This window comes from Amphiprion ocellaris, chromosome 6, assembly GCF_022539595.1.
Source record: "Amphiprion ocellaris isolate individual 3 ecotype Okinawa chromosome 6, ASM2253959v1, whole genome shotgun sequence".
NCBI classification, from domain to species: Eukaryota; Metazoa; Chordata; class Actinopteri; family Pomacentridae; genus Amphiprion; species Amphiprion ocellaris.
Genome location: NC_072771.1, coordinates 30,547,554 through 30,572,548, shown reverse-complemented (window position 1 = coordinate 30,572,548; position 24,995 = coordinate 30,547,554). Strand labels below are relative to the sequence as shown.

General features: G+C 38.3%; 2 protein-coding genes across 4 annotated transcripts in view; one reads left to right on the top strand and one right to left on the bottom strand.

Annotated features, from left to right (window-relative positions):
- The window catches only part of loxhd1b (lipoxygenase homology PLAT domains 1b), a 40,044-nt gene extending 20,247 nt beyond the window's left edge, over positions 1–19,797 (bottom strand). Inside the window, exons 1-10 of one of the 3 annotated variants that reach the window (XM_055011299.1) lie at positions 9,132–10,451; positions 6,580–6,694; positions 6,039–6,119; positions 5,697–5,881; positions 5,410–5,508; positions 5,111–5,259; positions 2,242–2,365; positions 1,692–1,801; positions 848–988; positions 624–759 (exon numbers count right to left, since the gene is read on the bottom strand). In XM_055011299.1, coding sequence (XP_054867274.1) covers positions 624–759; positions 848–988; positions 1,692–1,801; positions 2,242–2,365; positions 5,111–5,259; positions 5,410–5,508; positions 5,697–5,881; positions 6,039–6,119; positions 6,580–6,694; positions 9,132–9,813 — 1,822 coding nt within the window. In that variant the 5' untranslated portion in view covers positions 9,814–10,451. Of the gene's footprint in view, positions 1–623; positions 760–847; positions 989–1,691; positions 1,802–2,241; positions 2,366–5,110; positions 5,260–5,409; positions 5,509–5,696; positions 5,882–6,038; positions 6,695–9,131; positions 10,452–19,224 lie in introns of those variants that run through there. The other 2 variants (XM_055011298.1, XM_055011300.1) reach the window with 2 other exon arrangements.
- LOC111573479 (methylthioribulose-1-phosphate dehydratase-like) lies at positions 13,793–14,251 on the top strand. Its single transcript, XM_023277669.3, has one exon. It carries the CDS (start codon positions 13,807–13,809, stop codon positions 14,218–14,220), a length of 414 nt encoding a protein of 137 aa, XP_023133437.2. The 5' UTR covers positions 13,793–13,806; the 3' UTR covers positions 14,221–14,251.
- Positions 19,798–24,995: the final 5,198 nt, after the last annotated feature.

The window sequence follows — 24,995 nt, the reverse complement described above, 5'->3', positions numbered from 1 at the left end:
TGTGACTAAGAGGTAAATGTACCGTGACTCTTCCCTTCCTCTGCATTGCCCAGACAGAGCTTAACAAGTGTCCTTTACACACTTGGGGCCAGCAGAAATCTCGGGTTTATAGAAGTAGTGACAAGACACTGAAGACAAATTCTACTTCCTCAACATTTTGGTGGAACCCCTGAAATGGCATTTTTGGTTGTTAAAATATTCTCAGGCTAGAAGCTATGATGTTGAAGTGATTGCAGCAGACAGCTCCCAACTGTGAATTTGTATGATTGTGAATGTGGCCAGGCGAAGAAGTAAGACTAATTTTTACAAGTTTATGTGGACAGAATAAAAAAAGGAGCAAATGTACACTTTCTGCTGTATAGATTTTTGGACCAGAAGAAAATATATCCAGTATTTAACAACTGCATTCACCATTTACAGCTCTTTAAACTACATACTGGGCTTCATTTTACAAGCAATCATACAGAGGAGAATGAAAATAGACTGCCTGCTGAGTCATTATGCAAATGTATGATAGATATGATGGAGATTTGAATTCTTCTGCCTAGTGTTTCAGGATATAAAAGTGGAAATGACAGCATTTGCTGCTGCTGACTAGCCATAATTATTGGCATTCAACTCACTCTTCTGCCTCCTCTGCCGGAGCGAGACCATCTCATAGAGTTCTCTCTCTATCAGGCCGTCTCCCTCCTTCTCATCCAGCCATTTACCGCAGGGAAACGTCTGTTCTATCCCTGTGAATGGACAGTACACAACGACCTGCAGGAAAAACATCAATTCAGCTGAGCTAATTCTCAGTAAACTGCCAGACTGTAGTGTTGACATGCAAGTGTGCATATCAATGTACCTTCTCGCAGTACCACCCAGCACTGACTCCTCCGTTGTCGTGCCCAATGGTGACTCTGCTGAGGGGACTGAGGAGTGCAGCGATCTCAACATTAAAGATGTCCGTTAAGCCACGTTCGAACTTTCCTCCCTCCAAAAACACCTGGATCAAAAACATTACAGAAAAGTTGTGCCCAAAAGGGATTTAATCTAATTTCTTTTCAGTGGTCTCAAGTCATATTCACAGTGTGAATTTGTTTGAAAAGAATGCTTTATTCTGCAGAAAGTCTACCCATTGTGTTACATGAAAACAAATGTAGTTAAAGTGATTATTTCATTCGTGCATGCAGAGACTCAAAGGTCATCAAATGCAAAGCTGCAGCTTGTTCAATCAGGTATTTTAAATAATCATTTAGGGACACGATTGTCACCATGGACAAATCAAAAGTGCCTTTATTACTACTAGAATGAATGTTTCACTTGAGAAAAGAAGACAACCATTCATGTTAAGGAGGCTTTTCTGGCATAGAAGAATTTTTGGCAAACTACAAAGAGGAAACCAAAATATGAAAATCCCCAGCCCAAAATGATAAGATTTTGCCAATTAAGATGCCATTTAATCAAGAATCATATTTGTTTGTTAAACAGTCAGAAATAACTAGAAAATGTGTAGATAATGCGTACAGATAATGCATCTGTAATACAGACTCATTAGCTTTACTGTACGCAGACCTCGAATGCATCTTGTCGAGCATTTGGAGTCAGTAAAAACCCTGATCATACAAATAAAACCCTGTTATAATTTTGTTACTGTTTGATAAATTTATTGCAGGGGTATGACTTCATTTCACATATTTTCTCATCACCTTGCCGCTGTTCTTCATGCCTTTCGAGCCGTGCATCATGATGTGGATCTTGGAGTTGGTCCCAGCACCTCGGATGTTTCCTGTCACAATCTGGACGTTGTACACAATACCTGGTGGATACAGTTACGTGTCAGGCTTTCAGAGGCAATGCCAGCGGGTCGCTATGGTTCACAGCACCTCATACCGTAGAGGAGCTGAGCAGGAACCTCATCACTGAGATCTAAGCATCAAGTAGTCTGACCTAAGAATGAAGGTTTACACGACAGGCTTTTTGGCAGGCTTCGTCTGCAGCCGTTGTTCCCTGGTATTAGAAGTGTTATTCTCTTCAAATCCATAGAATATTTTATTTCCTCTGGGGTATTTTTCAAACCAGGCATGAGGATAATTATTTACATAAGAGGAAAATAGTTGAGAAGAAACAGACAAGTAATTAATTCTTTTTGGTTTGGCTGCATTCACTGGCCTGAGGTTTCCTTTTGAGAAATTAAAAGATCAAGTGAAGGGAAGGCTGAAAAATCTTTCCAGGGTTAAATCCAATTTTTATTCTCACCTGTGGGCTGGTTGCCTCCAACTAAAATGTCCCTCTGGATCTTCCCATCATCTTCATCAATGGCAAACCAACGATTGATGGGAAATTCATACACAGTTTTATTTCCCATATCATCCACAACCACCTGCACACAACAAAATGACATATTAAGACAATGCTCTGTGTGATTCATCACACTGATAACTACAAAAATAAAACATTTGAATTACAGGTTCTGGCCAGAATGTTTTTTTTTCTTTATCTTTTAATGTTCAAAACTTTTATCACTCCAGCACTAAATGTAAGTCGCATTATTGACTCAGTTTGATCCTTCTTACAGTGAAAGTTACAGAAAGGTAAAGACAGACAGAACAGATTAAGTTTCAAACTGGAGTCTCCTTTTTAAAGTCTAGACAGATGATGGAACACATTTAGTCTCTGTTGGGGTAAAACATGCAAGAGCATCCTTCAATATCCATTTAGTGCTTCTTCGTTTGTTGCAGCTCGGACTGCTGTTTTTCCTGTTTTATTTATATGTATTTCTATCTTAGCATTTGCTTTTAAGAGGTTTTCTTTGTTGGATGTCTTTTTTTTTATAAAAGAGAAATGGGCAGGTGTATTCTTACCATCTACCCGTTCTAATGTGTTCTTTGTGTCCAAGGATGCAACTTAATGTAGGGTTGAGGTCATGGACCTGCACTGGTACAGTAATGTGGCCACTCCGTTTACTGTACGGTTGAGCATCGTCTGCGGTTTGCAACTTGCACGTTTGCAGGTGCAGTTTTGTATGTAACATCATAATTGTTTTGCAGTGCCCTGTGACCAGTAGTCCTTTCAGTTGTAGCTTTCCAGCCATTAATAAATGTTTAATAATTCTGATCTTTAAGCTGTCAATATAAATTTGAGGCTTGAACTTCCTGCGTTTTCTATATATACCCGGTTGTAAATTTATCTATATTTTTGCTTTGTTTGCAGCTTTCTTTGAAGCTTTTGATTCTGAAATTTAATTTATGTATTTGCAGCTTCTGAATTAGTGAATTGCACAAACTAATTAAAATTGCATACTTGACATGTTTCTGCTTTATGCCCTGCAGGTAAGAGTGCAAGAAATTCAAATTATTTACTAGCATTCTGCGAGCGTAAACAGGCTTCAGCAGTGATGTCTTGAGGACAACTAAGCTTAAATATTATTTTCCCTGACAATATTTACAGTGTATTGCTCGTGAGTGTGAACTTGGACAGCAACACAAACTACATCCATCCATCCATCCTCTATAAACTGCTCAATCCTCATTAGGGTCGTGGGGGGTGTTGGTACTTGGGGCAAAGGCAGGGGACACCCTAGACAGGTCGTTAGTCTGTCGCAGGGCCACATATACAGACGAACAATCACACTCACACCTACAGGCAATTTAGAATAATCAATTAAACTCAGCATGTTTTTGGACTGTGGGAGGAAGCCGGACACCCGGAGAGAACCCATGCATGCACAGGGAGAACATGCAAACTCCATGCAGAAAGATGCCAGGAAGGCCGGGACACGAACCAGGGATCTGCAAGGCGAAGGTGCTAACCACTATGCCACTGTGCAGCCCCCACAAACTACACGTGAAATGCAAATAGAATATGATTCATTATCGCTACTGATCTTTGGTGTCAGTCTGTGCTGCATTAACCAACAAATCTACTGACTCATCTGTCTGTTTGTTGTAAGGCAATCCCTTAATGGGACATGGTTTCCCTTTACACAGGGGGTAGAATAACGACATGTGTGTCCCTTGTGTGTGTGTGTGTGTGTGTGTGTGTGTGTGTGTGTGTGTGTGTGTGTGTGTGTGTGTGTGTGTGTGTGTGTGTGTGTACGTGTGTGTACGTGTGTGCATGTATGCATCTGTTTGAATGAACTCATCTCTCAGTTGCACACACTGTATGTGTTGGAGGAGCAGAGCACTGGTCACAGATAAGAAAACCGAGAGGAAATAAGAGGATCACATGTCTTAAGTAACACTGCAGAGGACGAGCTGAGCAGACTGAGGCACAGTAAGAGTCAAAGACAGAGTTTTGCTTCAAGATAACAGTAAAAGCCTTAAGGTACACATTACCCAACAAATGAAAGTTAACCCTTGTCATTCTTCATTATCTGACTTGGGAATTGATGAGGGGGAGTTACTTTGCGGAATTAACTTCATGTTTGTCTTTAACCCTTTCAACCCTAAAACCCAGCGGTGGATTTGAAAGGCAGGTAACTTATCAGAGCCAAAAGCAGCAAAAACAGAAAGATTTTCAACTTTCCAACTTCAATTGAACTCATGATGTGTGACGTGCAGCTCTTTAGGAAATAAAATAACTAAATCTAAGCTTATAATCTTGGTATTTTATCAAAAAGAACTTTGTTCTACATGTCTTATTTTGGAAAATCAACAAAAATAAAATGTATTCACAGTAGAGATTCTGTAAAAATCTCAAAATTCTGCCATTCTCTTGAAAACAGTGAATCCATGAATGATTTAATTGCAACCAAAAATGGCGTAACAAAAATACATTGACTTTTTGAGTGAACTGAAATTTTGCACATATTTGAATCCAGACTGTTTCAATTTTTGTAAAATGATTAATACAATTTTACTTTCTTTTTTCCTTTAAAAAAAAATGGTATTATAACTGTCATATTGCACAGAAGACATTGTTCATGTCTGTCTACCCCTAGTCATGGTTGTCCTGTTTTTAACAGAGGTACAGGACTTTATATTGCAGTAAAAAAAAAAAAATGAGTCAATGCTGAGGACAAATATGACAAGAATGAAATACCAAGAAACTGCCTGGGGTTTCTTAATTTCTAGATTCCTAAAGGAACACAGACCTGTAAACTATGTCTGTCTTGTCTGACTCTTACCTTATCCACAAACCATCCAGCTGAGGAGCCTTTGTTATTATGGCCGATGGTGACCTTCCTAATTTTTCCCAAGTTTGGTGCCTCAATGGTGAACTTGTCCTCTGTGCCTCTTTCAAAATTATTTTTGTCATTGTCGAGTCGCCTCTCCCCTGAAATAAAGCAGTCACTGAATTCTCTCACTTAAACTGAAGCTTATTTAAAATGTGCTGAATTAAATCTGGCATTCTGTTTGGGGAAAAAAGTGACTATTGAACTACTAATGTGAAACACCTATGCGTGTGTGTTGCACTCTTATTTACCTGTGTCTCCAAACTCCCCGAAGATATTGATAAAGACATCTGCATCTGTTCCGCTGCCTTTTACATCTGCAGTGAAAACACTCACTGCATATTTATTATCTGGGAAATTAGGACACAAGGGTTTAAAGAAGAGCCTGAACACAAACATTACAAACAAAAATTCCTCAATAGTATGTCAACCACAAGCAGAAACTAAATTTTTTGGTCCTGTTTGAGCTGATTCCCATAATTAATCGATGTAGGAGTGTTACAGAGATACTTAGAGGTTCATATCTGTGCGTACATACATTTGGGCATGTCCATTGGGTCCATGCTGCCCAGCAGGTCTCTGATATAAAGGCCATCTCCCTCCACTTTACTGAGCCAGTTGTTGCAAGCAAAATAAAACCTCAAATGAGGCCGGATCACATCAGTCACCACCACTCTGTCCAGGAACCAGCTGGCATTCAGTCCAGTGTTGTCATGCTCAATCCTGAACAACAGAAAAACACATCTAGATAAATTCAATTTTTCTTGCAAGCAAATTCAGGTTAGAAACATAAATGTCATCAGCGTCAGAAATGCTTGGCCTTGGTCGGACTAGTATCTGATTTGTGCTGCACTGAATGTGAGACTGAAAAATAACGCACCTTATCTTTTTCAGAGGTCCAACATTGTGAGTCCTAATTCTGAACACGTCGGTTTTGGCTCTTTCAAAAGCTGTACGACTCCTGAAATCAGGGAATGGTAAAAATTCTGAGTCACCCGGAAATTTGCCTTTTTTTTGACTTATCAAACTCTTTGACTCCAACATGAATGCAAAAGAACCAAATGGAAAAATCAAGGGAAAAAACAAAATGTACCACATTCATCCTAGATGCATAATGAAACATAAAAACTTTTGGGAAAAAAAATCTTACAGCACATCATGTCATGCAAACTGATTTCCACCAAAATCACAGCACACTATTTTTTATCTGCGCAGTCAGTCTTCTACCACAACTGAGAAACAATTACCTCTTTTCTGTGCTGTAAAAGTGGAGAATAAAACACAAAGTTTAGTTCAAATGGAAGAAAACAATCAAACATGAGGTCTAACGTCTGGCTCGAGCATTGTGATAAATAAATTAAACATTTGCTTTCTATTTGAGGTACAGATGGTCTTTGCATCTAAATTGTAATGAGACTTACTTGCTAGCCAGGTGGACTTTGGGAGTGATGCCATAATCCCCGAAAAGAGTAACAAACACGTTGGCGTCAGTGCCGGCTCCTCTCTCATCTCCAGTGATGGTCACTACCTCATATACTGTAATGCAAGTGTGTTTTAGAAAGAAGTATAATTACATCCAGGGGAATTCAATAAAAAAAAAAAATAGGAAAAATGATAGGTGATATACAGGATACATATGTTTGTGTGCTTGTGTAATGATGTTGCTGTGAAGTCATATCACTCCACTTTGAGAGTATTTTTTTACTTTTACTGAAGGTTATCACACTTCTGTTCAGCTTAAAGTTTGGTGGAACAATCTTGAAAATTATGTCACCAAACTCCATACACTAATGTAAATATCCTGAGCCTTAAACTTACTGAGAAGCCACAATTTCCTAATGTTGGGTTCAGACTACTCCATATTTTATTAAAAGATGGTTACTGAGTCAGATTAGCTTGTCGTATTTCATGACCTGCATGATGTCACTGGGAAGTAGGTACCAGAAACCAACTACCGGTAACAAGACTGTAAAGAATAGCATGAATGCCACTGGTGGTCATGTGCTCTGAAAGACCCAAACAAGAAAGAAAAATAGTTACAAAATAGTTACTGTGGACACATCTGTTACACCACAGGGATAGAGTGGATGGTCTGTCTTTAAAGTTTCACTTTGCTATGCTGCGTACAAAGACATGCATAAAAGATGGTCAGTAACAGTCACCACAGTTTGTGGACCGAGTTTTTAAAATCTCGAGTTTGGTGTTTGGTGTCACCATCTTGCTCTGTTAGAAGCCCAGTGTAACAAGTGAGGGTTGGATCTAATTGAGAACAGAAGGATACTCTGCTCAGCCATACAGCTGCGACCCTTCAATCGCAAGGCAGCCACAGCATAAACCATACCCTGCTATAGCATCTATTTTACTCTAAATGGGACTGTTATTTACAAAATAAGCATCATGCCATATTGAAAGGGTTCTAAATGTAGAGATTGAAACCATAAAATTATTACAAAAATGTTTACTGAGGTAAGAAGTAGGATGTCTACCTAATCAGACCCAGATGTGTTGCCTCCTGCTGGCCATTAACAAGTATACAGGTTTAAAGCACTTATGCGTTGGCTTCACTTTTTAGACCTCGTCCATGTTTTATACACAGTCTATGGTTGGGTACAGAACGTTTCTTCGTTCCCTCTTGGTTCACATCACTGTAAAATTGTGGATTTTGTCAAACAAAAAATGTTGACATGCTCAGTTTTTGGTCAGGACATTAAAGTGTCCCAGATGCATCAGTTCTCATCCACTAAGATGCACTAGTAGGAATAAACAAGTGTCAAGCCTCATTCTGGGTTCAGACTTCGTACGTCTTTTTAAGTCAGGCTACTTTGACGCCATTATCATGTAGCATGAACCTGACATAACAGATTTCGGGTAAAGTAACTGATATCAATTGTGTGGCTAACTGATGGGTGTTTAAATCAAGATTTATTATTCAATAACAAGCAAGAGATAGGGTCATAGGTTGGAAAGTGATTTATTCAAAGATTTAAGGCAACAAAACTGTGTTTTTTTTATGTCTTTTGTGTGGGTTATCAATTCAAAGTTCATGTGAAATGGATCCTTATTTCAACTAAACAAACAATTTAGGCAAAAAAGCATGTTTTTGATTTTACTCTGTTATTTCTAAATCTAATTAACTACTAAAAATGCTACTCATTAACAATTGTTTGCTTTCATGGACACACTATGACCCTGTGAATATAACTTGAAACCCTAAAAATATGTAAATACTAACGCACTTTTTAGTTTGTCACGTCTCTGCTAATATTTTTCATAGTAAAAATATGACATTTTCATAGGTATTCATTAGAAGACCTAATGCATCCTATCTTTTCTTCAAACATACCTGATTATAAATGACTCTGGGGAAAATTAAGAAGGAAAATATGTGTTTGTGGCTTAATGACCTTAAAAAAATAGGAACTAAGAAAGAGATGACATGTAAAGTTGAAGGTCAGGTTGGTGTAACTGGTTCATGTTATCAGTGCGTTATTGTGTATTGGTGTCCACGTGTATGTGCATGTTGCTGAAGATCAGATTATAGTTCGGTATGGCTTTACATTGGGATGATTTACATTGTACACGGAGCACCAACAAGGAACTTTAGAAGACGGTGATGGATGAGAAACGACTGAGCTTAAAGATTAGTGAGTGACAGGTGTCATATAGCAGCAGGCTGATAACATACTGACGATACACGGATACGACTTCCCTCCGTGTAATGTTACCATGAACATTAATCTAAAGCATGGACACATGACCGCTGAAGCCACTCAGACTCTTGTAGCTGCAATCAAGGATTCACCTCTACTCTGGTATCAAATGTCTCTCCTCAAACAACTTCTATCAAAATTGCCTGCATTAATGACAAAATCTACTATCGCTGTAAAAAAAAAGAAAGGTTTTAATTGTCACTTTTTCAGTTTGCTTTTTGTACATTTTATAAGTTGGAATAAAAAAAAAACCTTGAACTTACCTTTCTTTTTGTGATACTCATCCTCATAGTTCTCCACTTTTTCTGGCTCATAGTTGCGAAGCTCACTCTCATAGATTTCTACATAATTTTCAACCTTCTTCTTCTTGCCTTTCGTCTTCTTGTCTTCATCACTGTCTTTCCCCGAGCCTTTCTTCTTCTTTTCTTTCTTTGTCTTTTTCCCTTCTTCTTCATCAGCTGCAGGTTCCTCCTCTTTCTCTGAGTCCTTTTTGGATTTTTTATCCTTTCCTCCCATCTTTTCTTTCACTGAGGACTTCGAGCCTTTCTTAGTGGTCTCAATCACATCAGGGAGCTTTTCTCCTCTCTTTTTAACCTTGGAGTCATTGTTGTTATCTTCATTATCTGTGTTCTGTGACTCATTGCTCAACTCATCCCCGCTCTCTTCTTTGGCTTTTTTCTTCTTTTTCTTGACCTTTTCTTTATCTTTACCTTTCTTCTCAGTCTGGCTCACATCTGGCCTTGATGTGTCAGAATTATATCCTTCTTCATCAGTGTCCTTTAACTTCTTGCTCTTCTTCTTCAATCTTCCAGCATCCTTTGACTCATTCACCTGCTTACTTTTTTTCTTGGGTTTTGGTTCCTGATCCTCAGAGTCGTCGTCGTCATCTACATCTTTGGTTTCCTCCTCTGCACTCTGTCTTGTTTTTTTCTTTTTTGCGGGCATCTTTAATTTATTTACTACCTTGTAACCGTAACCGATGCTCCTGCATGTTCCGGTGAAACTTGATTAAACTGACCTGTGACTGCACAAGAGTGACCAGCTGGTAGGACGAGTCCGAGTCAGAGCTGACAGACTGCTGTTTGTCGGGCGGCTGGGGAAGCCCCTCTCTGACCTACAACAGCAGCAGATGCTCTGACCTCATTAAAAATGATAATCTGCATGTTGTCACCTGACCACAAGAAGCAACGGTCTCTGGGAGTAGACAGCTGATAGAGAATAGCAAACAAGAATTGTTATTAGGCCTTAAAACAATTTAATCCCTGTAAGAGAAAACATACTTATACAGCAATGGTGAAGAAAGGATTCAGAACCTTTATTTAATACCGAGTAGTGATATATACTCCACTACAACTATAAGTCCTGTATTTAAAAATGGTACTTCGTATTTAGGCACAATCAGGAAAATGTACTAAAAAATATGAAAGTAAAACCTCAATGCCCCCTGTGACTGCTATACTACTACATATTATGGCATTTGTTTATTATTAGTGATGCAATAACATATAAAGAGCATTTTACTGTTAATTTAACTTATTTTGATAGGAGTAACTCAAACACTTCTGTAACATGACTTCTTTTAATATATTTTCACCAAAGTAACACTTGTTACTACTGCAGTGTTACTTCGGTGAAATATATTAAAAGTAGTCATGTTACAGAAGCGTTTGAGTTACTACTATCAAAAATGTTTTTCTGTATGCACGTTCAGATTACATCAGCTTGTTTTATTGTCAAATATACAACTTTTTTAGTCCAAACCTACTGTAACATCTCCTTTATATCAGAGGTACACACTGTTAATGTCTCAATTGTTTAATTGTGAGGTGAAGCAGTTCACATTTAGCATGTACACCAGTGTGCACCCTGGTGACCCTTTCGACCTTTACAAAATGAAATAATTACGTCTTGGTAGGTGCACTAAAAATGAGCACAAAGACAGACACTTTGTAGTCACATTTGTTGAACCACAGTTTACAGAATTGCAAGGAGATTTTTCTTATTTTTTTATGAATGAAAAGAGGGTGATAATCCAAATGGGAAAAAGAAGACAAAGTTCTTCACCTGCTTTTTTTTCTGTGTGTTTTCACTGTAGCCAGCAGAGGGAGACACCTTCATTTGCATTTGGGTTCAAAGTGCTTTAATGTGTGCGCCATTAAAATCATTGAACAGAGGATAAGCATGGATTGTATTATTCAAACTGCCACAAACGTATCAAAAATAACACAGCTATTCATGGATTATTCACAGAGCCTATTTTACAAGCTCTATGCTTTATGTAAAGCATTTGATAAAAATAATATACATTCAAAAGTCCTTTTCTCCAACGCATTTAGCCTTAAAATACAGACAACATATAAAGCAAACACAATACAAAGTGCTACAAATGCTTGCTCTTTGTGAGACGTAAAACTTTTTAGATACAGAACTGAATAGCAAATAAAATGAAATAATATGGAAGTTGTCACAACAATCTGCAGCAACTTGAACAATAAAAAAAGATGTCCTCCTGTATTCCTATTCGGTCTGTCCAAGTGTTTTTTTTTCTCTTTCAGCAGTGTTTCCTTTGGCCGTACAGCAGACATTTTGCCCAGTCTAATGTGCTCAGCCACAATGAGCGTCTGGATGCTCTTCCTCTTCCTTGTTCTCATCTTCCTCCCTGTTTGCCTCCCCCCTTCCTCCTCCCTCTGCCTCTGCTTCAGCGCTGATTGATCCGAAAGAGTGAGAGACCTCACTCTCAGCACTGAACTTGCAATGTTTCCACCTATTTGCGGCCACGTTATTGTTTAATGACTGCAGTTATGTTGTAACTTAATGAATTCAGAAAGATTTAAATGCCAGAATTACATAGATTGCAGTGTGGCACCCTAAATGTGTCACAGTTTCACACAAATTCCTCATTAGGCAGCTATGCAAGCACAGTGTAGACAACAGAGTGAGCCTTTTTGCAGATGTAAACAGCTGCAGCATCATACGACAAAAAAACTGTCAAGCTAATGAGCCCAAAATCAGTGTGTATGTTAATATTTTCTCTAAAAGTGGGAACAGCTGATACCTGCTGCCCTGCTGTGTGACCTCTCTTGTGGGAAAGAACTGTTAAGTCAGGGGACTGGCATGTTTGTAAGATGCACATCAGCAATGCAAGCAGGAAAAGGAGTTCCATCCAGTCTTTCAAGATGTCAATCAATAAAGTTTTTAAACTCTTTCAGATTCATCGAAAGCAAAGGAAGCAGTTTAAACTACAGAAGAGCAGACTGGCTGTCATGGGCGTCCACAGGGCCCAGATACCGGAGTTCAGACGGAGCATTTATCTGTCACGTCTTTGAGCAGAGATTCAAAGAGTTTGAATCCCAAAGCTCAGTTCAACAGTCAACCTATTATCACTGGAGCTTGTTCACTGGAGCAAGCAGGAGGCTACTTATAGCACTCAAATTATTTGGTTCCTTTTTGTCTTGGTTCACTGGGAAACCAAAAGCACAAATGTTCAGGTTTTTTGTCCCAACTTTTTTCCCAACAAGTAGTTGCAATAGCAGGACATATAAATATGGTATGTATGATAATAAAGCATAATTCATGCAGCTTCTCTTACAAATAAAACATACCTTCAAGTGCTGTTAAATTAATTAAAAACAAACATTTAAAGCAGGAGACAGCTTAAAAGACCAATGGAAACGAGGAAGCACACCACTGCAGTTAGACATGTCTTAAAGTTAAATTCAGAGAAAATTTATTGTTTAGAGGCTAAGAATGAAATTAAGGGATTTACAAAGTTAATTCAATACAAAAAACATAATTTAGGAGAGCAACAATGGAAAAAAAAGGGCTGTGTGTAAAGCCAGAATGATATTTTAGTATCAACTTAGTATCACAATAACAACTAATTTAAAACAGAGTGCTAGATTCAAATGAAAACTTTGCAGTAAAATCTAGTAGCATTAAGCAAAGGTACTAAAAGAGCAAAATAAAAGAGCAAGGAGTCTTGCATTCAGGTTCATTTTTCATTTCATTTCATGACAAGCATATTTTAATAAGTGTCTGCTCCTGCGTCTTAAGATGCTTTAAGGAATTTGAAAAGGTTGCATGAAGGATATTTCACAGTTTTTAGGACCATATAAATCTGTCTTTCTTTGAATCATCCTTAATAACTATAATCTTCTCAATTAATTTCAAATTATTCCCATTTAAGTTGTGTTTCTGCTTCAGTAAACTCAATTTAAACTGCAGGGGTTATGCTAAACTTGCATCTACTGAACAATTCAGTGTCTGACATAATTGAGTGGTGTGTCCTTAAAAATAAGAGGAAAACAAACAAACTGAGCAACATTTTTCAGTTGTACACATCCAACCCTGATTCATTATCAGCTCTTGAACCGACTGGCCGTGATTTATTTCAGAGATCTAAACATCAAGCAGCAATGTAAACCCCACTGGGAGTCTGAAATACCTCCTTTATGTGATGCTGACTTCAGATCCTTTCCATAGCTTTTAGATTATGAGCTTAATTGGTTTCCCAAACTGCAAATGTTTATTTTCGATCCCATCCAGAAGGAACTTCATGATAACATAGCTGTGACACAGAAGACACTCTGCAAAGACTCTAAAAACAAACACACTGGAGGGTCTGATGGTTCATGCAGGATGCTCGGAAGGAAATGAAGAGGAAATGGATTGTCACAGCAGGATACGTGAAGAACACAGTCACTGTCATGTTGCTCAGCCAAGAGCTCCAGAGTCCATGACTGTGGTCAAATGATGTTATGACAAGAGGATCAGATCTTGGTGAAACCTAAACACTGATTTATTTGACAAGGCCAAGGTGGTTCGTTCCGTCTCACAGCATCTTGTTTGTATAGTGGTTATGCAACAGAGAAAAAGGTCAATGCTTATGTTTATATATATTACTATGGCCAACAGGTGACATAATAAGAGGCGTAAAATATGAGAGGGGCACAGGCAGTTATACACACCCACTCCAAGGCTGCTGTCATGGCAACGCTGCTGTATCCAGGCAAGGAGTTCAGGATAACACACCACGAGATGATCAAGGGGATTCGTAAGGGCACCTCAGGCACAAACTATTGGTATGACGACTGCCTGGTGGTGCCTATTATTGAGAATACGCCAGAGGAGAAGGACTTGAAAGACCGCATGGCTCGGGCGATGGAAGAATACCCTGATTCGTGCGCGGTTCTCGTCCGCCGGCATGGTGTCTACGTCTGGGGCGAGTCGTGGGAAAAAGCCAAGACCATGTGCGAGTGCTACGACTACCTGTTCGACATCGCTGTCCAGATGAAGCAGAGCGGATTGGGCCCTTCAGCCCTTCCAACGGATGAGGAGAAAGGAATAATGTGACATTCAGCGGCGCTTTTTAAAGAGACATTTGTTGCAGCTCAGTGAGAGCTAAAGTTAGAGGTGTCATGTTGGCAAGTATCCATCCTGCTGGAGTTCAATATGTGGCACAAAACAACACAGAGATCTTTCACAGATCAGTGCTGCCCCTCAGTTGAACCATTTTCTTCCAATAACACACCACAAAGTCCTGATATCACCCATGACATCAATCTATACTGTTGGTTTCTATACAGCAACAGATTCTTTTGTATCCAGCATCAAATCTTGCTTCTTCCAACATGTCTGTGCAGTTGACATTCTGCAGAATCCCTGAAGCTATTTAAATCACTAAGTGTCCAATTAGGGAAACAAGTTGCATTAAGACTGAACAGCAGAGAAACAAATTCCATACTGCAGACAAGAGACTACAAGCCAGGAAATGGCAAACTCTTACTCTTACCCTTACTACTTTTATAGAAAATGACTTTATAGTGGTGAGAGGGAAGAGGTCAGCGCTACTCTTTTAGTTCCTCAACCCCAATTTTTCTGGATGCTCTGTGGATGAGGCCAACGACCTCCTGGTCACATTATTACTTCTCTGACTCGGGCTACTGACCAATTTGGCTCCTCACCCGGAGTGGCCTTCAACAAATGGCAGCAATTGTGGTTGAAAGGTCAAGACGAGCTTCTTCAAATAATCACCTATGAGATGGTTTGATAAATTCACTGGAGCTATCCACCTTTTATCAGGCTCCATCCATGGATTTCTTTGTGCATCCATATAAATTAAAGCACCTCAACAAACATAATCCACCCACAAAGGGCTACGTTTGACATTACTACAGTAACAACACATCAATGGACTTCATGACAAGAATGCACCAACTGGAGTTTACATTCAAGATGAACAAGAAAAGATGAAGTCATTTTTTTCATTGATTAGATGGTTCAAGATCTTCACCCCCAATGGTATGGAAACCCAAAACACTAAATGGTGTTTCCAGATTAATTTGGTTTAAAATAGATGTAGTTAATAAGCAAAAGTTTGTTCACAGTAAATGTGTTGCAGTACTGTATGTAGCGTAACTTTTGACTGACAGTCTTGACAAAGGACTCGATGGAATTCAACAGTCCAGCTGTGGACATTGTGATAATGGAGTTGACATCTTAACCATCATTGATGAAAATTAAAGAGGAAGTAACAATCTCACCTTTTAGTAAGTGCTACTGGCTGAATGCGAACACCATCAGTTATCTGGTCACTTCCCAGAGTTCAGTGCACATAGCGACCAACAGAAATGCAGCACAGCTCACATGGGGCATTTCCACAAATGCACAACTAGTTTGGATCTGATTCCTGATCTCAAACTAAATATATTCAGATCCAAAAACGTTTTTGATGGAAACCAGAGAATATAAGGTCATGAAGTCGGAGCTGAGATGATCTCATCAACAGGACTGTCTTAATTAAAAAGGAACAAAAAATGATAACAATGGTGTACAGCGAAGCCATTATTAGAGCATGGTAAAGGCCTGAAATACCTACAATAAATGTTTGCATTGAATTACTTTTACCATCAAAGTGCATGAGGACAAGTTTTTGAAAAAAAGCTTGATTGCATTAATGTATGACCATCATTTGTTTAGTGTAAATATCTATTCAGTACACTGGTATGAGTATCAGGAAGATGCAATCTTTAGGGTTTATTAAGTCTGGTTTTCTGTTTTACAAGGTTCATTCATTTTTTCTCTGTCTTTTTTCTTTGTAATTTTCTTGGTATTTTTATTGATTCTAATGGTCCTCATGTGCTTCAGTGCTTATTTAAGGTATTTATTATCGCCTTTTGTTAAAACAGTTATTTTTTTTGCAGAAGTCTGTTTGAGTCTACCTTGTTCAAACATTTCAAAATAAAAAATATATTAATTTAAAACAGCAAAGGAAAAAGTCTGCAAATATGTCTCTGTTGGACTGAAATAACTATTTGCAATAAAATTCATTATCGTCCATGTAATCAATAGGATCCACCATTTTTTGCTTGGCTTTCACTGACCTACATTTGCTGTAAGAAAGAAACAAGTCAGTTGTTTTTGTGATGCAACAGACTCCTATTCTCGATTATTTATTAATTTAAAGCTGTGACCACACTGAGAAGCAGAAAAGAAAAACTATGACTTGCAAAACTAAAAAAAGAATTGTAAAACCAAACACAGACAATACAAGTTGTTTTTGGGGTGGACTGTAAATTTATGTTGCAGTCCCATTTTTCTTTGTTTTGCTGCTTTCTTTTGTTTGTTTTGCATTTATTAATGTGCAAATTTAACTTCCTGGTTCTTCCGCTCAGCTTTAACCTGATAACAGGTCGATAGTATTGGTCCATTTGAAGGCCTGTATTTTAATTAAGGAGAAAATGGAGCCTCCAGTCCTGTGGTTTTGCTTTATTGTTGAATCTACCATGTTGTTAGCATTTAGATTACATACTTTAATCTCCTCTTCCAGTTTTGGTTGGCCACTATAGCAACCACATTCCATGGAAAGCAGCGGTGCCAGCTGATGCTAAAAACAGCTCAGAGTCAAAAGCCTTTAGCTTTTCCCTCTCAAAACATAGTGCAGGTTGTGATGCAAAGTTCATGGTTTGTCCTGCCAAAATTAAAAAGAACTTGGGAACTTGTCAGCATCAATGTTCAACCCAAGTAAGAATGATATCATGGACTTTGAAGCAGATTATTACATAAGTTTTAGTATCTATACCAAACCTCTATTTAATCAGCATCTTTCAACTTTCAGTTTGAGCTTCCTGTTATTTTTCAGCCTCTAACTGAACCGAGAAAGACGTGGGTACTTCAAGAGGATACGTTTCTCAAAGCAGGATGCCTTGGGTCCAGTTTCTTAAAAGAGGGGTTGCAGTTTTTATAAAAGCAAAAGGTTCGCTTGGTGTTTCAGAACCAGACAGTAGAGCTGAGATTTTGATATTTCATTTTCCTCCAGGAATTTATTAGGCTGTTTCTGTTCTAGACATTGATTGTGTAGCATGTAGTGGCAATTGTCAGAAAAACAGGGAAGACAGAGATAGTTTGCAAAAGTTATCCATGAGAAGTTGAACATGTGTTTTTTCTCAACCAAATGAATGAAAAATGCATTCCAGTATACGGAATGTCATCACTGGACAGGACACTTTAGTTTGTAAGAGCCGACTGTGCAAATGCCAGTGATACAAACAAATGTCTACCCCCAAAAAAGTGAGTAATTTAGTTAATAACAACTTTGTGTATTTCCACGACCTGCTAGAGTAAATTTTCCAAAATGCAGACAATTACCAGCTTTGACACTTAAGTCAGCACTCCTCAGTGACCAGTCATTTTCACAATATTCATGTTACTCATTCAACACTGACCTGACAAAACAACTTCTAACTTATTTATGAACTTATTTGCTGACATTTCAAAGCTGGGAGATATCAGATTTGCTTGGCGCAGGGTTGTTTATTTTGCAAAGCCTGTTTGAGCTTGTGCAAGAACATTATAAGGAACTGGGACCAGCGTGCGGAAAATTGCTGATACATTGGACAGCTGACAAAAAAAGGTGCAGTCAAGTCTTTAAAATTTTGATTTGAAACCTTAAGAAAGTCATTATGGGAGCCACACTTTTTCTTATAGGGAAACCGTTTTGATAGTCGATCCAGCGACGCAAAAAACATATCCACTGTAGATGCCTTCGCTCCACATCTGCACTCCTTCATGTTGTGGCGTCTTGATATTTTTTTGACTGCTGAAAACTGCACTTAGAAGCGACATTTGATCCAGTGTGTGCAAGCACTTGTTCTCTGTTCCCAGTTGCTGGTAAATCACTTACACTCATGTTGATCCATGCCATCCACCATTAGTGGCACCGGTCCGGGCCGTGGAAATGAGAATGACATCTCACTGGCTTCGGTTAAGGGGCAAAGAACTGAATTCAAGAATCACAAGTGGGAGAAACCTAAGCAGTTCAGGTAATAGGCTCTTTAAATTTACAAACACATAGAAACAAGTAAAAACACGCAGAACTCACATTTATAATGATTAATAGCATGCATGATAGAGGCTGTTCTCAGAATTACTTGCTCATTAGATAAAAAGAGGTGCACTGTTTCCACTAATTTCTCGGCCTTTTGAAGTCACTGATTTCATAAACCATTTCAGGTCGACATGAAGCAGCAGATTTATGGTGTGTTCCTGTTGTTATGGCCTAAATGACCCCAGCACTAAATCATGCCTCTACAGAACCCTGCACCTTTCACCAGTGGTTCCCATGAATGCATTTGACTTAGAGCAATACTGACAAGATACAGACAGTTTGCAAATATTTCACATTGAAAGTTATCTTTGCAGCAGCAGCGATTTTTGACAAGTTAAGTTTGTACTTGCACTGAGTCATGATGGAAGTTGTGGCACATTTTCTTTAAGAATCATAGGATCCTAATAAACACAATTTAAAACATTTAAGTGTAGCACTCCAGCACCCGTAATTTAAGACTACGACGACTTTCTAGATGTAGTGGTAATTTAGGATACTGGGGTGTTTGTGTTCGTACTACTAAAGGTAGCTACCCTAAGGTTTACCTGATGTGGAGTAGACTTACCTTGCATACAAGACTTCAAACCTTTAGGTCTATCCACAGTTCCTACATGCTAATTGGAGTAACTGACCCCCAACAACTTGGCTATAGTTGAGTGAAATAAAAACACTTTAATTCAGTGTTTTAAATAAAAGAGCAAAAAAATATATCCCCTTCCATTTGATAATTTTTAAACACAAAATATCTCAAAACAATACCTTTCGAACTGAATAGTTTCCCCTGAAGTTAAATTAATAACTAACACAAAACATCTCCCTTTAAATATTTAAGTTTACCTCAAACAAACTCACAAAGGAACACCTTCAAATATGTCACTGAAATGTTCTTATATGTGATACAACAAACAACGCCTACCAAATACCAAATTTTGTCTATTAAGTTGTGGGACCACACATACACTCACACCAACCTCAAGACGTTGCAGGCCTGTGTGTCGATCTCCAGCTGTTCGCCGTAGTGCAGGTGCAGAGTAGAAAACCCATGATGATCACAGGAAGCAGTCCACGAAATCCCCGCCGCGGCGTTGATCTCCGGTCAGCAAACTCACAGTTAGCCGTTAGCAGAATCCACGTCGTGGCGTTCACAGCTCGGTGCCTGAAAAGTCAGCAGCCAGTGGACGAATAATCCAATGTCTCAGAAAAAGAAACGGTCAGAGGAGCGACAGGTGACTCCTCATCCAGAAGCACTTCCGTCTGTCCAGTTCAAAGTCCACTCAGCCCCGACGAGGCTCGCCGGCCGTAGCTTAGCCGTTAGCTTAGCCGTTAGCTTTTGCGGTTAGCTTGAACCCGCTCACAGAGAATCTCCGTTTTTTCTCACTCAGTAAAAAAACAACATCTGTGCCTCTGCAATCGCTAACTACACACAGCTAACAAGGCAAAACATAAGATGTACTGAGTAAATCCAGTCAATACAAACTCGTCTTCTTAAAACCTGGTTCAACTTCCAGAGCACATCTCCGTTCACCCTTCTGCTCTCTCTCTCTCAACGTACACTCACGGTTTTCCTCCCGCCCCCTAACATTCTCTTCCTCACTCCCGACCAATCCCCACACAGAAAAAACAACTTGACCTTTAACCCTTGACCAATAAACGGTTAACTGCAAATAAAAGGAGTAGTCTGTTTTTTCATTCTCTCATCCACTAAATGTAATTAGTTAGATCACTTCCTCCCACACACACACATTCTTTCCTATACAGTTTATTTCAACGATGTAAATAACCATTGTGTTTACAGAAAATTAACCTGAATTAACAATTTAAATGTTTTAGGTAACTCAATTACTTTTAGTTTAACAAATTTTTGCATAAAACCTAATAACTTTTTAAGGCCATTAATATAATTAAGTGCCCTATTCTCAACGGGGCTACATAAGTAAAAATTGGCCCAATCTGAGCCACTTTCCCCAAGCAGCACTGAGAAGAAAACAATCCAGTAGCAGCTCTGACTGCTGAACTAAGTTTTTACAATAAGTTATTGTCCCCAAAGTAAAATATGTGTGGTTGAATTGCCAACTATTTTCTACATCATGGAAAAGCAACAATTCTGTCACACACAGTTGCATGAACATTAAATCTAAAAAATAGCGCACCAGACTAACAGTCATAAGTGCCAGGCTACCAATATAATGTCCGCATTGTGCACCTGAATCAATATGACCATATGGATCTTAATAACTATAGAATTGTGAATGATTCAGTCATTGCAAAGCCAATCAGCCAGTACATATCAGAGACCTGCAAGACCCAATGCCACACTTCATATGCAACTATTTTCCTTTTATAACAACCTTTTCAGTTTTGAATGTCACAAATACATCATTTTTTACAACAAACATTGCGTTTGTGACAGTTTTTCACATAAAACTTGAATTTATCTTATGGTCAAGATAACCACATTTTAGATTAAGTTAACAATATCAATTCAAAAAACTCTAACAATGGGTGAAGAAAACTGACTAAGTAAAGTCAGACCCAGACTAGTGCATTCATTTGAAATGATTCACCACCACATTCGCTTTCCCGGTAATGGAGTACGTGATTAACAAATTGATTTGAAATATGACACGCAGAACAACTGCATTTGAGTTATGAGGTGTCGAAATATAAAAACACATCAGTATATATAAGCAGGTTTAAGCCATCAACACTGTATCAGAGCGTCATTTATTATAGAAAACCTCAGACAGAGACGCAGTAATCTGATTCTTGGACAGAAAAGCGCTGAGTTTCTGGAGGAGCTCTGCAGTCAAATGAACCTGTGTTGAAGTAAATGATTAATGGTGCAGATGAACAATAAAGGGAAATTGTGCCCGCTGTATAATAGGTGACCTCAGGGGCTAATGATTATTTGAGAAATGAAGCAGAAACATACTTATATTAGGAGGCGGTAAAGAAAAACTGTTTAGAGCTCCAAGAATCACTGAGTGAAGTGCCAGAGTTGGCAGCGAGAGTGAGGTGAGCTGGGAAAACGCTGCTGGCTTCCAGTATGTGTGGACACGTGACTTTCTGTCGGAGAACCTCTCTCTGGACATGAAACTCTGTGCTAAGACTGGTAATCATTACTCTTTGTACAAAAACCAAACAAATTTTAAATTCTGTTGCTCACATGTGGGTGCTGTTAAACGACTGAGCAATTTCATCCTTTTTTTTTTTTTGTCTGCATTATGAGATTTTGAGGGTTTTGGATGAGACATTACACATACTGAACTGTGGTAAATGCTCGGTGGTTTGGTTAGTTTAATTTGTTTGATCCCTTTAGTGATTTTCTTGTTTCTCCTTTTAAAATTTTAATCAGAAAACAGTTTTTACCTGACAGCTGGCTTCTAAGAACTTCTCCCCCTCCAAACATGAGTATCAGCCAGTAAAAATATGAAACTTTTTGAAACTATAAATAATTTATGTGACCAGATTTCTAGGAAAAAATATGATAACTTGACTCATGTGTTCTCTGTTTTAACTACTTCCCTCTTTGTTTATATATTTAAGCAGGCATTCTCAAAACGAAGCATAGTGAAAAAAAAGGCCTTTTAAGGATTTGCTCTACTCAGATGGCAGTCCGTTTGCTGATGCTACAGTTTTAACTGTCTGCTTGCTTCACGACACTGCAGGTCAGTCAGGCTTTGAATTTTCTCTGAAACAGCATGAATGGGTTGTTAATAAAAGAAATACTCTGCATTTAAAGAGTTTGGAGGGTGTCATTCATCTTGAACCTTTTTGAAACCAAAAGTACAAGAACAACATTGTAAACAGTTGCTTAAACTGTGTGTTATCTGCTCTCACATAAGCTGCAAGGCTTTAATCAGCATTTTATGAACCAGTTTGCTTTGATTATAAAAGACATTCATTTATATATTTGAGCAAAAGAGGCAAAAATACTTAGGTAATTGCAGTGCAAGTAAGTATTACTTTCAATAATATGAGTACAGCATGCCCACTGTGTAATATATTCCTGTATATAAAACAACAGGTTTTGCGTTGAATCCCTCCAGTTTGCTGCTTTCTGTGACACTTTTCTATTTAGTTGGAGTTCAGGCTTTGGCTGTTTTCTGGTTAACTGTAACAGAGAAAGCTGGTTGCTGTTCTGGTGCAAGTTGGAATAAAGTTTGAATCCTATCAGAGGTTAAGTTGTAGAGGTTGTAGTGTTGTCCTTAAAAAAATGTAAGGAAGTTTACACTGCTGCTGCCTTATATCAACTAAAAAAGTGTTCAGTTTGCCAAAATTGCTCTAAAGTTTAATTACAAAACAGCTGGAAAGATTTCAGTTTAGGAGAGTTCATGTAAAAATGAAGAACAAGAGTTTATTCTAAAAACAGAAGCATATTAAATAAAAGTATTTTTTGGTTGGACTCTGGTTGAAAAGTGAAATTATAGAGTAGAATCCCAGATGAAGATAGAGTTGGATGAGGGGAGATCCTCAACAGAGTCTTGATGCTGGTGGCGATGGACACAAGTTAACAGATGGCTAATGGACATCATACATACATACATCATACATGATCAGTGGGATAGAAGGGATGACAGATTTATAATAAAATGTCTAGGAGCTGATAAACTCAGAGATCTATGAAAATGAAATTAATTTTACACTCCTAGGTTATCATTTATTTAGCAATAAATGTTAATACTCTAAAAATCTTCTGTTTCTAACAACCATTTGCTTATAAGTTTAATCATTTACATTGAACCAGAATCTTATGTGTTCAGAGTTACAGGTTGACTGCTGCTTATCATAATTTAAGTCGTACAACCAGAGTCAAAAATAGAGATTTTCAGTCTGAAGAGGCTCTTCGGTCAACTTCTGAAGTGTAACCGAGGCTTCAGGTCCTTGTAAGGAGATGCCTCAGTCTCATCTGTGGGAAGCTGTTCTGCCTAAAGAATGAAGGACTTAAAGTTTTACATGGTACAGAAAACTGCACCATAGGGTTTAAACTTACAACCTTTCACAGACTAATTGGAAAAAATATATATATGTTCACTGTTATAAATAAGCAGTCATTCTTCTTTAGCGGAGAGAGGAGTGAGGTTTTTCCACTAATGCAATGATGTGCTTTTATTCTCCATATTGTGTATAATATTGCCAACAGCCCAGCAGTGTGTTTGTTTTCCTTTTCAAGGATATGAGCTGCCATGATATTTCTCCAACAAATCGCAGGCAAATGGATTATTGTATGAGAGTAGAGTATGAAATTGAGAGTGAAGTGATTTTGACAGTGTGGGAAAATGGAAGTGATGAAGAGGAAGGAGCAACAGGAAGAGTTTATATTCACTGAGAGCAATGGAGACAGAATGGCAATGACTTTCCTGGCCGAATGTGCACATAAGCTTCATTAGAAATAAGCCAAAGACTTATCTTAGCGTCATTTGATCACTACAGCTGATGAAATATACCAGCAATAGCTAGAATTTCAGTAAGCAATACTGATGATTGGCAGCTTGAAATAAAAGAAATGAGTGGTCCACTTCTGTCTGAAATCAGGGAGCCAGGATTTCAAAAGTTACTATGGATTTTGAGAAAAAAAACATACAAAGTGAAGTAAATTTCAAGTTTACGAGTAAAAGTCTTTGCTTTACTTTTAACCAGGCAAAAGAACTAGATTGTAATTAGGGTCAAAGTTACAGACAAAATGGTCAAAAACAAACAAAACTGCTGGAACAAAGTGGAAATAACTCAAAGACATACCGGCTGAGAATGAATGGAGAACGGCTGGTATATAAATGAAGGGAAGTGGATGCAGATTAGCGAGGAGACAGCAGAACATGAGGTGACCATGCTGGCAGGAAGCAGGGAAGGTGGGAATGACGGACCGGAAACAACAGCAGACTTATAACATGGACAACAGACAACCAGAATGAATGAATGAAAACTGCAACGATCGATTTTATCACTATAAATTTGCCAGTGAGTGCAAATCTTTAAAGCTACAGGCTTGCAAACTAGTTGGAGACCTGTTATTTTGAACATATGCATTCATTCCTGTGTTGCTTGTTGTTTTTCAATGCAAGAGCATGACAAACAGCTGGGATGATTAGCTAGATATGAACTCACAGCAAGTGTTGGATGATTTCAGTAGTTAAGGCTTCATTTTGACCTCCTGCAGCCAATTTCCTCTGCAACGTGTAGTTTGCACAAGCAATAAAAAAATTCCTGGGTGGTCTGTGACTAATATGAATTGGAAACTTGTGGATATTACTGACTCAGTGAACTCTAAACTCTCAGAAATGACCTACTGTGGACGCTGGAAAATTGTTTGATAAATATGACCCTCATGAATACACCCACACACACACACACACGCAATGACACACATCAGCATCATTACCAGATGCTATAATACTTTTATTGTTACGGGACACTGTTGTCTGCTCTGGAAAAACAGCACACCACACCACAAAAATTTATAATTAGATGAGTTGCTTTAAAATCTATAAAAAAAAAAAAAAAAAAAAAAACCTTTCATTTCCCACCAAAAAGCAGAACAGATTTAGAAAAGCTCTGCATTTGTGTGTCTGTTGTCTAACAGGTCATCTCATGTGGTGAAGTTTTTCCTATTTGCACGGGTATTATATAACAGCAGAGATCAAAGTTACCAATTAGCTGCTGATTTCATGGGAACTTGCTGGAACACATAATGCTGCTTTAAAACCTTTGAAATCAGTCGCTCAAAATGCTGTATATTTGTGTG

Bases quoted from the DNA above. Each gene is read 5' to 3' on its own strand.
- LOC111573479 (XM_023277669.3), top strand. From the start codon at position 13,807: ATGAGAGGGGCACAGGCAGTTATACACACCCACTCCAAGGCTGCTGTC.